The sequence below is a fragment of the Lepus europaeus genome, chromosome 15, assembly GCF_033115175.1.
Source record: "Lepus europaeus isolate LE1 chromosome 15, mLepTim1.pri, whole genome shotgun sequence".
In the NCBI taxonomy this organism is placed as follows: domain Eukaryota; kingdom Metazoa; phylum Chordata; class Mammalia; order Lagomorpha; family Leporidae; genus Lepus; species Lepus europaeus.
Genome location: NC_084841.1, coordinates 48,153,444 through 48,165,941, shown reverse-complemented (window position 1 = coordinate 48,165,941; position 12,498 = coordinate 48,153,444). Strand labels below are relative to the sequence as shown.

Genomic DNA, 12,498 nt, shown 5'->3' with positions numbered 1-12,498 from the left:
CCAGGCCAAAGCCAGGAACGCGGAACTGCAACTGAATCTTCCACACAGGTGGCAGAGACCCAAGTACTTGAACCGTTCCTTGCTGACTCCCAGGGTGCACCTTAACAGGAGGCTGGATCAGAAGGAGCGTAGCCAGGACTTCCATTTGGGAGGCAAGCATCTCAAGTAGTGACTGACTTAAAAAAAAAAACAAAAAAACAAAACAAAAAAAAAAACAAAAAAAACCTCATTAAAAAAAATTCATTTGAGAGCTAGAGTTGCAGACAGTAAGAGGAGAGAGAGAGAGAAAGGTCTTCCATCCACTGGTTTACTCCGCAAATGGTTGCAATGGCCATAGCTGGGCTGATCCGAAGCCAGGAGCCTCTTTGGAGTCTCCCACATGGGTGCATGGGTCCAAGTGCTTGAGCCATCTTCCACTGCTTTCCCAGGCCACAGCAGAGAGCTGGATCAGAACTGGAGTAGCCAGGACTTGAACCGGTGCCCATATGGGATGCCGGCGCTGCAGGCAGAGAATTAACCTACTGTGCCACCACACTGGCCCCAGTGACTGACTTAACACCTGCACCAAACACCCACTCTGTAAAGTGAGTTTTGAAGTATATCCTCCTCTTCAGTTTTTTTTTTGAAGAGTTTCACAGGGGCCAGCGCTGTGGTGCAGTGGGTTAAAGCCTTGGCCTGAAGCACCGGAGTCCCATATGGGCGCTGGTTCTAGTCTTGGCTGCTCCTCTTCTGATCCAGCTCTCTTCTATGGCCTGGGATAGCAGTAGAAGGTGGCCCAAGTCCTTGGGCCCCTGCACCCACATGGGAGACCCAAAAGAAGCTCCTGGCTTCAGATAGGTGCAGCTCCAGCCTTTGTGGCCATCTGGGGAGTGAACCAACAAATGGAAGACCTCTCTCTCTGTAACTCTGTCTTTCAAATAAATAAAAATAAATTAAAAAAAAAGTTTCACAGGATTGGTATTATTTCTTCTTTAAATATTTAGTAGAATTAAGCAGTGAGGCCATCAAGACCTGGACTTTGAGAAGTTTTCTGTTTTTTTTTTTTTTAATTTTAGAGGCAGAGAGAGAGAGAGAAAGAAAGAGAGAGAGAGAGAGACAGAGAGAGAGAGAGCGAGCTCCCATACAGTAATTCACTCCCTAAGTGCTCACATGGCCCAGAGTGAGCTAGCCTGAAACTGAGAGTCAGGAACTCAATCCAGCTCTCCCATGGAGATGGCAGGGATGTATTTTTGGCAGGAGACTAAACATTTGGCCCACCATTTGCTGCCTCCCAGGTGCATTAGCAGGAAGTTGGATTGGAAGCACGGTAGACAGGACACAAGCCAGGCATTCTGATATGGGATGCAGGCATCGCAAGTGGCATCTGAATCCACTATGTCACAACACTTGTGCCTGATGTAATCTCTACTCGTTATTAGTGTGCTCATATTTTCTATTTTTTCATGATTAAGGAGGTTGTCCTGGTGGGTTGTATGCTTCAGGAATTTACTGAGTTTTTCCTAGGATTTGTTGATGTGTAACTGTTCATAATAGTTTCTATGGTCCTTTGAAGACAACTGTGGTAACAGTTGTAATGTCTCCTCTTTCATTTCTTTATTTTTTTTAAGATTTATTTATTTATTTGAAAGGTGGAGTTACAAAGGCAGAGGCAGGGGGTGGGTGGGTGGAGAGGTCTTCCATCTGCTGGTTCACTTCCCAAATGACCACAACAGCCAGAGCCGTGCCTATCTGAAGCCAGGAACCAGGAGCTTCTTCTGGGTCTCCCACTTGGGTTCGGGGGCCCAAGGACTTGGGCCACCTTCGACTGCTTTCCCAGGCCATAGCAGAGAGCTGGGTCAGAAGTGGAGCAGCAGGGACTAGAACCAGCCCTCATATGGAATACTGGCACTGCAGGCAGCAGCTTTACCCACTGCATCACAGCACTGGCCCTTCCTCTTTCACTTCTGATTTCATTTCTTTTTTCTTAGTCTGGGCAAAGATTTGTCAACTTCGTTTACTTTTCAGAAAACCAACTCTTACTTTCATTGATATTTTTCTAGTCTCTATTTCACTCATTTCTTCTCTGACCTTTTTAATTTCCTTCTTTTTGCTGACTTTAGACATACTTGTTCTTTTTCTAGTTCCCTGGGTGTAATGTTAGGTTAGTTCTTCGAGATCTTTCTTTTTTAAATATAGGCATTTATCACTAGTAAAGTCCCTTTTACAACTGCTTTTGCTGTACTCCGTTAGTTTTGGTAGTAAGTTGTGTGTCTATTTTCATTTGTTTCGAGGTATTTTTAAATTGCCCTGTTTGATTTCTTCAAACCATTGTTGTTCAGGAGAATGTTGCTTCCTTCCCACATAGCTGTGAATTCTTGTTTCCCTGCTGGAGTTGATTTCTAGTTACACAGCACGTGGTTTGAAATGGTGTTCTGTCTTCTTAAAATTGGTAAGACTTGTTTTATGGCACAATGTAGGGTCTGTTCTGTAGAATGCACTTGAGCAATTGTATACTCTGCTGCTTTTGGATAGAATGTTTTGTGCATAACTGTTAGGTCCATGTCAACTAAAGTTTACGTCAAGTCTAATGTTTCCTTATTGATTTTCTGTCTGGATAATTTATGCAATGTTTAAAGTCGGGTACTGAAGTCTTCCATTATTATTGCATTGCAGTCTGTTTTCCCTTCAGCCCTATCATATTTGCTTCATACATTTAGACTTTCCAATATTGGGTGTATATCTATTTACAATTGTCATATCCTCTTGATGAATTGACTCCTTTGTCATTATACGAAGGGTATTCAGAAAGTTTATGAAATTTGTGTATAATGAAAAACTATACATGAATTTCAAAATGTTTTTGCACCAAATTAAAAGTGTTTAATTTCCATTTTGTGTGAACGGCACTGTGGCACAGCGAGTTAAGCTGCTGCCTGCATTGCCAGCATCCCATAAAGGTGCAGCTTTGAGACCCAGCTGTCCCCGCTAATTTCCCATCTAGCTCCCTGCTAATATGCCTAGGAAAGCAGTAAAAGATGGCTCAAGTCCTTGGGCCCCTGCATCTATATGGGAGACCTGGATGAAGCTCTTGGCTCCTGGCTTTGGCCTAGCCCAGCCCTGGCTGTAGAGGCCATTTGAGGAGTGAACCAGGGGATGGAAGACCTCTCTCTCTCTGCCTCTACCTCTTCCTCTTCCACTCTGTGACTCTACTTTTCAAATAAATAAAATAAATCTTTTTTAAAAAAGAGACAATCCTTCCCCGCCGCCCGGATAATCAAGAGTTTTGGCCGGACCTCTGAGCATACACCGAGAGAGGGAGAGAGGAGCCAGACTAAAAGCACAGACTATGGCGCTGAAACGGATTAATAAGGAACTTAGTGATTTGGCCCGTGACCCTCCAGCACAATGTTCTGCAGGTCCAGTTGGGGATGATATGTTTCACTGGCAAGCCACAATTATGGGACCTAATGACAGCCCATATCAAGGCTTGTCTTTTTGACAGTTCATTTTCCTACAGACTACCCCTTCAAACCACCTAAGGTTGCATTTACAACAAGAATTTATCATCCAAATATTAACAGTAATGGCAGCATTTGTCTCGATATTCTAAGATCACAGTGGTCTCCTGCTTTAACTATTTCTAATGTTCTTTTATCCATTTGTTCACTGCTATGTGATCCAAACCCAGATGACCCCCTAGTGCCAGAGATTGCATGGATCTATAAAACAGACAGAGATAAGTACAACAGAATATCTCGGGAATGGACTCAGAAGTATGCCATGTGATGCTACCTTAAAGTCAGAATAACCTGTATTATAGCTGGAATAAACTTTAAATTACTGTTCCTTTTTTGATTTTCTTATCCGGCTGCTCCCCTATCAGACCTCATCTTTTTTAATTTTATTTTTTGTTTACCTCCCTCCATTCATTCACATGCTCATCTGAGAAGACTTAAGTTCTTCCAGCTTTGGACAATAACTGCTTTTAGAAACTGTAAAGTAGTTACAGGAGAACAGTTACCCAAGATTCAGAATTTTTTAAAAAAATGGAGCATGTATATTATGTAGCCAATGTCTTCACTCTAACTTGGTTATGAGACTGAAACCCTTCCTCACTGCTCTAATATGCTGGAGAAATCATCTGAGAGGTAGGGCGATGGATGCCCAGTTGTCACATCAAAGGAAGCAGCATTATTCTAGCAGCATCCATCCTTGTTTAAGCCTTCCACTGTTAGAGATCTGAGGTTACATGATAGACTTTATGCTCATAACTGATGTGGCTGGAGAATTGGTATTGAATTTATAGCATCAGCAGAACAGAAAATGTGATGTATTTTATGCATGTCAATAAAGGAATGCCCTGTTCTTGTTCTACAGAGAATGGAAATTGGAAGTCAAACACCCTTTGTATTCAAAATAGGGTCTCAAATATTTTGTAATTTTCATTTAAATTGTTAGGAGGCTTGGATCTATTAGTTAATCTATCTTCCAATACACTGTTTAATATAGCATTGAATAAATGATGCAAGTTGTCAAGTGATCAACTAATAGCTCTGCTAGTAATTATTTTTCTTCAATAAAGTTGCATAAACCAATGGAAAAAAAATTTCATTTCCCACAACCTTTTTTGAAGTAACTTTATATAATGACATTCCCTGTTGTATAATTTTGACTTAAGGTTCATCTTCTAATTTAAGATTTATTTTTATTTCAAACCTTTATTCTTTGAGATGATACTTACTTAAGTTAAATCTAATTTATGTGTTCCTCTTCCCATCCACTTTCAGCAAATTGCAGGAAACTTATTGATATATCAAGGTATTTGGGAGGTGGAGTCTTTTAATCATTCATGTTTTCTGTCTATATTCAACCCCCTGAGATATCCGTAGTCCTATCAATTGTTTCTTAACCACGTGTCCTAGCAGGTGTCTCAAGATGTGTACAAATTTTCTACCTGTGGTACTCTTTCATTTTCTTTAGCTCTTCTGCAACACTTCCATGTTTATCAAGGGTGTTCAGAGGTCTTTTCACCACTCTTGCATCATGCTGGAGCAAAAAACCACTTCTTTATGATTGCTTAAGGCCCCATTGGCCACCTGTCCCATTTGTACCCCCGCCAAAGGGACTGACCCCCTTGCTGTCTGTTCCTTTCACCCTACCTGTTGTCTCTTCAGGGCTTATTGTCCTCTCTGGGATCTGTACTAATTGCTTTGCCTCTCACTCTCCCTGCCCCAAGCCTGAGGATGCTTTGCTCTGCCAGGAGGTATAGAAACCTATCTGTGCCCTGAGTTCTTCTGTATGGCTAAATGTCTAAGCTTTTGTAACCCAAAAGCTAGGATAAAACTGTGTTCCTTTGCCTTCTGCTATTGTTTATTCCCACAGTGATGTGTATAGCCTAGCTATTACATAAACAGAAGTGGCAAAAAGGAGCGAGGCAATGATAAGGCGAATACCAGGGGTGGGTTTTTCATGCAACAGCTAAGTCCCTGATTGGAACACCCACATCCTATATCAGAGTACCTGGGTTTAAACCCCAGCTCTGCTCCCAATTCCAGTTTCTTGCTACTCTGTGCTCTGGGACACAGCAGGATTGCCCAGGTTCTTGGTCCTTGCCGCCCACGTTGGAGACCTGGTTTGAGTTCCAGGCTCCTGGTATCAGTTTACCCCTGCCCTAGCTATTGTATTTGAGGAGTGAATCACTGAATAGAAAATTTATTCATCAGTCTCTATGTCTCTCTGTCTTTCAAATGAATTTTTAAAAGTAAATACTAAGGAGAGATATGTTAATATATACATGAGATGTCAAAATTCAAAATCCTGTGTTGTGGGTATAATGGACATATATTTTTGCTTTGTATACATGTGTGTGTGTGTGTGTGTCCTGGTATACACAATACATATATGTATAGTAATTAACAAATGCAAAAATTTGTCGTTTGAGATAGTTTTTCACTGAATCTGTTCAACATTCCAGACTCAGCTTTTCTCTTAATGAGAGATGGTAAAGACAAGAGGATCTAAACTGTCTTGCTGACACTGTGGCAAAAAATGACCTACAGGAAAGATCTCTGTGGAAAGAACAGGCCATCAAAGAAGGAGGTACCTTTCTCTGAAGGGAGGAGAGAACTTCCACTTTGATTATGGCCTTGTCTAAATAATGTCAGAGTTTGTGGACTCAAGAGGCTTCCATAGCCTTGGCAACTCATGACAAGAGCCTCGGGTGATTACTGACATCATAAATAAGAGTGTCAATTGTTAAATCAACAACAGGAGTCACTGTGCACTTGTTCCCCATGTAGGACCTCTGCCTTAATGTGTTGTACTATGCGAATTAATGGTAAAACTAGTATTCAAACAGTACTTTATACTTTGTGTGTCTGTGTGGATACAAACTGTTGAAATCTTTACTTAGCATAGAGTTGATCTGTATATAAAGATAATTAAAAATGAATCTTAATGAAGAATGGGATGGGAGAGGGAGTAGGAGGTGGGATGGTTTGGGGGTGAGAGAGCGAGTATGGGGGGAAGAACCACTCTAATCCAAAAGTTGTACTTATGAAATTTATATTTATTAAATAAAAGCTTTCTATAAAAAACTGTCTTGCTGAAATATATACATCTAAATGAGTATTTTTATCAAAAAGAGTCACCTTGGGCTACTATATATTTATTCCACTAATAGTGTCATAGCCATATACATTTGTGGATTTGTTCCTTTGGAATTGTCCTCGTCGCATAAATCCTGAGCTCCCTACTGCCACCCTGCTGGTTCACGGGGCACCCTGCTTGCTCTGTTTACCTTCAAAACCATTTTTAACTTTTGATTAATTATGAAGGTCATTTAAAATTTTTTTTTAAGATTTACTTATTCAAAAGGAAGAGAAGAGAGAGAAAGTGAGAGAGAGAGAGAGAGAATGAAAGAGAGAGAAGTTGATCTTCCATCCCCTGGTTTACTCCCCAAATGGCAGTAGCTACTGGGGCTGGGCCAGGCTGATGGAGCTGGAACTCCATCCAGTTTTCCCACGTGGGTGGCAGGGGCCCAAGTACTTGGACCATCATCTACTGCTTTCCCAGGCGCTTTAGCAGGGAGCTGGATTATAAACAGAGGAGCCAGGACTCAAACAACTGACACTCTAATATGGGATGCTGGTGTCACAGCAGTAACTTAAACCTGCTGTGCCACAGTGCTGGCCCAATTTTTATTTACTTATTTTCATTAGATTTGAATGGCAGAGATATAAATATCTTCTGCCCACTGGTTCACTCCCTCAAATGCTCACAACAGCCAGTGCTGTGCCAGTTCAAACTGGGAACTCGTAACTCAATTTGGGTCTCGCACATGGGTGCCAGGGACCCAAACACTTGATCCATCATCAGCTGGTTCTCAGGTTGTGAGTTAGCAAGAAGCCAGAATCAGAAGCAGGGTAGCCAGGGCTCAAACCAGAGACTTCAATGTGGGAGCTGCTGCACCAAACATTCACTCTTGGACTTGCTGTTTAGAAGCAGTATACAACTTTTCTCCCTTAAAGCCATCTAAATGAAATTCTGAAAAACTTTGAATTGATTTATAATGAGTAACTCCAAAAAATTATTATGGACAACAGCATCACTGAAATAAATGTGTAATTGCCAAAGTGATTACCCTGAAGTAAACTACTGTGATTTGGGTGAATACGTGTTGGAAGTTAACTTTAAACCAGTGATTGTCAACCTGGGATGGTTTGCCCCTTTGGGGGGCATTTGGTCATTTCTGGAAACCTTTTGGGTTGGTTCAACCAGGAAGGATATGTTCCCGGCATCTGGTGAGTAGAATATAGGCTTGGTTTAAACATCCTACAAGGCTCAAGCTGGCTCTCTACAAATAAGAATTACTTGGTCCTTGGGGCTGGCATTGTGACATAGCTGGTTAAGCTGCTGCCTAGGAGGCTGGCATCCCACGTGGGTGCCAGTTCAGTCCCTGACTGCTCCACTTCCAATCCAGCTTCCTGCTAATGTGCCTGAGAAAGCAGCAGAAGATGGCCCTTGTGTTTGGGCTCCTGCACCCACGTGGGAGACCCAGATGAAGTTCCTGATTCCTAGCTTCGGCCTGGCCCATCCCTGGCCTTTGCAGCCATTTGGGGAGTGAACCAGAGGATGGAAAATCTCTCTCTCTTTCTCTCTGTAACCCTGCCTTTCAAATAAATAAATAAATGTACACATACGGACACACACACACAAAATTATGTAGTCAAGTGCCAGTGCTGTCAAGGTTGTGAAACCCTATCTTACAGAAATCTTTATCTGCGGGTATGTGGAGCATCCTGTCTGCAGGCCATACAAGGCCCCACAAATCATTCTGTTTGGCCCTCCCATGGCACCCGCAGGCAGGACTCGAAATTCAATATATCTATAGCAGGTTGTTTTGTAACTTGATAATGTTCTACGGCCCATGCATGATGTCGTGCTGTCCAAATGGCCTTGGGCAGAAAAAAGGTTCTCCACCCCTGCAACTCACATTTTAATGTACTTAAAGGTTCCTGCTTGCCTTTCTGTAGTCTCCCGCTTACAGGATCTCTGGGAAGGAACACACTAAAGCAGCCAGATCTTTCTGTCCAGCGCTCACCACATCTTTGAGGCTGTGTTTTTACCCCAGTCTAAAGGGATGGGGAGGGTGGGGAGAGGAATATCAGGAAATGCAGGGATTAGTACCTAGGTGGAAGTTCCCTTAGCAGTGTTTGAATTCTTACTAAGAAATTAATTTCTTATCTCAGCAGTTTTTCCTTCCTGCATCTGACTGCGTCTGACCTCTGATCTCCGGGAGTTATAGCCCAGAGAGAAATCACCTGCTGTACCATCACCTGGCGGGGCTGTCACCACCCTGCAGCTGGTGACTCCCTGCTGGACTTCCCTGTCCCTTGCTAATGGTCACGGTTGGCTGCCTTTTCCTTTTTGCTCTGCGTGCCGCTCCTCCCGCTCTTTGTTCTTGCAAAACTTCTGCATTTCTTTCCGACCTTCACGTGGTGCCGTGTGCTACCTTCTCTTGCATCTTCTGGATTTTAAGTCATGGTTAAAAAGGCCTTCCCCACTCCCAGGTTATTAAAGTCTTTTCCCAGTCATCATCTGATGCGTCCATGATTCTGTTTTTCCTATTTAAATCTTTGGTCTGTTTGGAGTTTATCTTGGTTTGTAATATAGTATTTGGATTGAGCTTTTTCTTTCAGATGACAATTCAGTTTCACCACATCTTTTATTGAATGACCTCTGATAACTCAGTGTCCACTGATTTGAAATACTACCTTTACAATATAACATATGTATTCATTCATCTTATACCTTATGTTAGATGTGTATGTATTTATTTTATTTAAATAAATAAAATGATTTTATTTTAGACAAGTACTAGAAAAAACTGAATTTTCCTATAGCAAATCTAGAGTATTTTTTAAAGTTGTATAAAGTATATAAAGTAAATATACATAATATAAAGTTTACCATGTTAACCATTTTTTGTGTGAAGGTCAGTGGCATTAAGTACTTTACATCATTGTGCAGTCATCACTACCATGCATCTCTAACTTGTTTTTGTTTTCTCTTTTTTTATTATAAAATTGATGTACTTGTTTCCTATTTTTTTTGAAATTAAGTAATTTTTAAAAAATGTTTGAACTAACAATAATTGTATATATTTATGGACTGCAGTGTGCCACTTCAATACATAAATATAATTTATAAATATACACATATCTGATACATAAAATCAAATCTGGGTAATCAGCATTTCTCCTTTTTTTTTTTTTTTTTTTTTTTTTTTTGACAGGCAGGCAGAGTGGACAGTGAGAGAGAGACAGAGAGAAAGGTCTTCCTTTTGCCGTTGGTTCACCCTCCAATGGCCGCCGCGGTAGGCGCGCTGCGGCTGGTGCACCGCGCTGATCTGATGGCAGGAGCCAGGTGCTTCCTCCTGGTCTCCCATGTGGGTGCAGGGCCCAAGAACTTGGGCCATCCTCCACTGCACTCCCTGGCCACAGCAGAGAGCTGGCCTGGAAGAGGGGCAACTGGGACAGAATCTGGCGCCCTGACCGGGACTAGAACCTGGTGTGCCAGCCCCGCAAGGCGGAGGATTAGCCTAGTGAGCCGCGGCGCTGGCCAGCATTTCTCCTTTTTTGACATTTCTTTATGATTGCAGAGTTGGAGTTCCTTTCTTCTGTTAGCTCATAGACTATATGCCAGGTGACTGTGAACTGTAATCACCCCGTTATGCTATAACTCTAGGAACCTACTCCTTCCACCTGACTTTGAGCGTGGCTGTGACCCAAACTCCCTCCACCCACTCCTACCCGTCCTAGCCTCTAGTACTCACTATTCTGTGTTCAGATTCGGTTATTTTAGCTTTCCCATAGGAGGGAGAACATACCATCCTTGGCTTTCTGTGTCTGGCTTATTTCCCTTGACAAGTCCTTCAGTTCCATCCATTTTGCTGCAAATGACAGGATTTCATTCTTTTTTTGTGGCTGAATCACATTCCATCATGTATCTATGCTACATTTTTAATCTATTATCTGATGATGGACACTTTGGTTGATTTCATATCTTGGCTATTATGAACAGTGTTGCAGTAAACTTGGTAATGCAGGAATCTCTTTGATGACAGTGATTCCTTTCATGTCTTTTGGATATGTACCTAGTAGTGGGATTGCTGGATCATATGACAGTTCTATTTCTGGTTTATAAAGGAATCTCATGCTGTTTTCCATAGTGACGGTACTAATTTACATCCCACCAACCTTTCTCCATATTCTTGCCAGACATATGGCTTTGAATCAAATATACCATTAATTTATGACATCATCTATTTGTAAGGTATACTATGATTTCAGAGATGTTAAAATGTGGGAAAGTGTACATCTTAGAATTACTGAAATAGAGTTCTCAATTCCTAAATGCATTTAGTATGTTTCTAGGTGTTCTGTTCCAATAGCTTATCTCTTATGTCACTGATACACTATCTTAATTGTTGAGGTCATGTACTATCTTTTAATATATAATAAGGCCAGTCCCTCCTCATGAGTTTTCTTAGTCAGAAGACTTTTTTTTTTCTAATTATCCTTGTCTGTCCAGATAAACTAAGCAGCTTTTCCTTGGCACTAACAGATATTCCTCTCCCTCTTTCTGCCTCCACTTCAGTTACATTACAGTTCTTTCACATAGAAGACCTCAGCTAACCTGATCAGTGTGCTTTCTCTGGAAGTTTGTGTATCTTTTCAGCTTTCTTCTCCCAAGTATTGACTTGAGTGTTGCCACAATAGCTACAATTCATTCCTGATCTGTGTTGTCTCCATGGAAGGAAGATGCTCCTATGAACATCCTTAACATCATGGATCCCTTTGTATCTTGTACAGAGAATGTCAGCATTTTTCAGTGAACTGAGCGGTGTCCCTAGGATGGAAAATCTGAAGTGTTTGCAACTGCATCAGGGTTTCATAGGGTCCACTAATGCATTTATCCTCAGTAGAAGTTTGTTGTTTTGCCAGTTATTCCTATTAAATTTTTAGCATTTTAAATATTGTATACTAAAAGCTTGTCTTATTTGCTTTGATAGATCATAAACTCACTTCTGTTTTGTTTTATAGAAGAATCCATTAAAAGAGCCAGTAAATCTTGTGGAAAATGGCCTTCAGCGATCTCACATCAAGGACTGTGCGTCTTTACGATAATTGGCTCAAAGATGCTGGTGAGTAGCCAGATTTCCTAACTAAGGCTCATCCTTTCTTCCATATGTCAGATTTCCATATTAAGTAGAATTTCACTGGAACCTAATGAGAGACTTTGCAACTTAACACTCCTTTATTACTAATGAAGAGAAAATGTCAAGGTTTTGTTTTGGCTCTGTACAAAGATGAAGCTACACAGAAGTTCATCACAATGTTTTCCAGAGTGAAAATAGCCTAAATATCCAGTAAAGGGGGCTGGTTAATTCATGATGGTACATTCTAACCAAGTAGCCATTAAATTGATTTTCGATGGATAGTGTTTTTTGGCTTGATTCTGCCCTAACGCTTCTAAGGGAGATCAGTTACAGGTGGAGTAACCCCAATCTGAAAATAACTGAAGTCCAAAATGTAATATCTGAAGCCTTTGTGCATTTTGTTGGTACTCAGGAAGTTTCAGATTTCAGAGCATTTCGATATTCCGATGAAAAATGTTCAACCAGTAAAATCTGCTGAAGTTCTCAAATCTGACAGACTCTGAAATCTGAAACACTTGATGGTCCAAGCATTTTAGGTAAAGGTGACTCCACCTGTTACTGTGGCTCTGTCTATGGTGAATCTTGAAGGGAAGAGTCTCAGCTCTCAGAGGTAGATCAGAAAGAGCAGAGAGCATTTGCTTGGGATGCTTCTGAGTGATTTTGAGACTTTCACCATTTTTTAAATGAATATTTTACGAGAAGATTTAATGTCATAAGAAGAAGTTGCAAATATTTAAACGAAGGCAAGTTTGAAATGTTTACTTATTTATTTTCACTTTAAAGACAGAGGTCTTCCA

General features: G+C 41.1%; 1 protein-coding gene and 1 pseudogene across 5 annotated transcripts in view; both read left to right on the top strand.

Moving 5' to 3' along the window:
• ELOVL7 (ELOVL fatty acid elongase 7) overlaps positions 1 to 12,498 on the top strand; it is a 106,948-nt gene that overhangs the window by 60,697 nt on the left and 33,753 nt on the right. For 4 of the 5 annotated variants that reach the window (XM_062211724.1, XM_062211723.1, XM_062211726.1 and 1 more), the window contains one exon: positions 11,586 to 11,686. In XM_062211724.1, coding sequence (XP_062067708.1) covers positions 11,623 to 11,686 — 64 coding nt within the window. In that variant the 5' untranslated portion in view covers positions 11,586 to 11,622. Of the gene's footprint in view, positions 1 to 11,585; positions 11,687 to 12,498 lie in introns of those variants that run through there. The other variant, XM_062211728.1, reaches the window with a different exon arrangement.
• On the top strand, positions 3,229 to 4,018 carry LOC133774182 (ubiquitin-conjugating enzyme E2 D3-like; annotated as a pseudogene).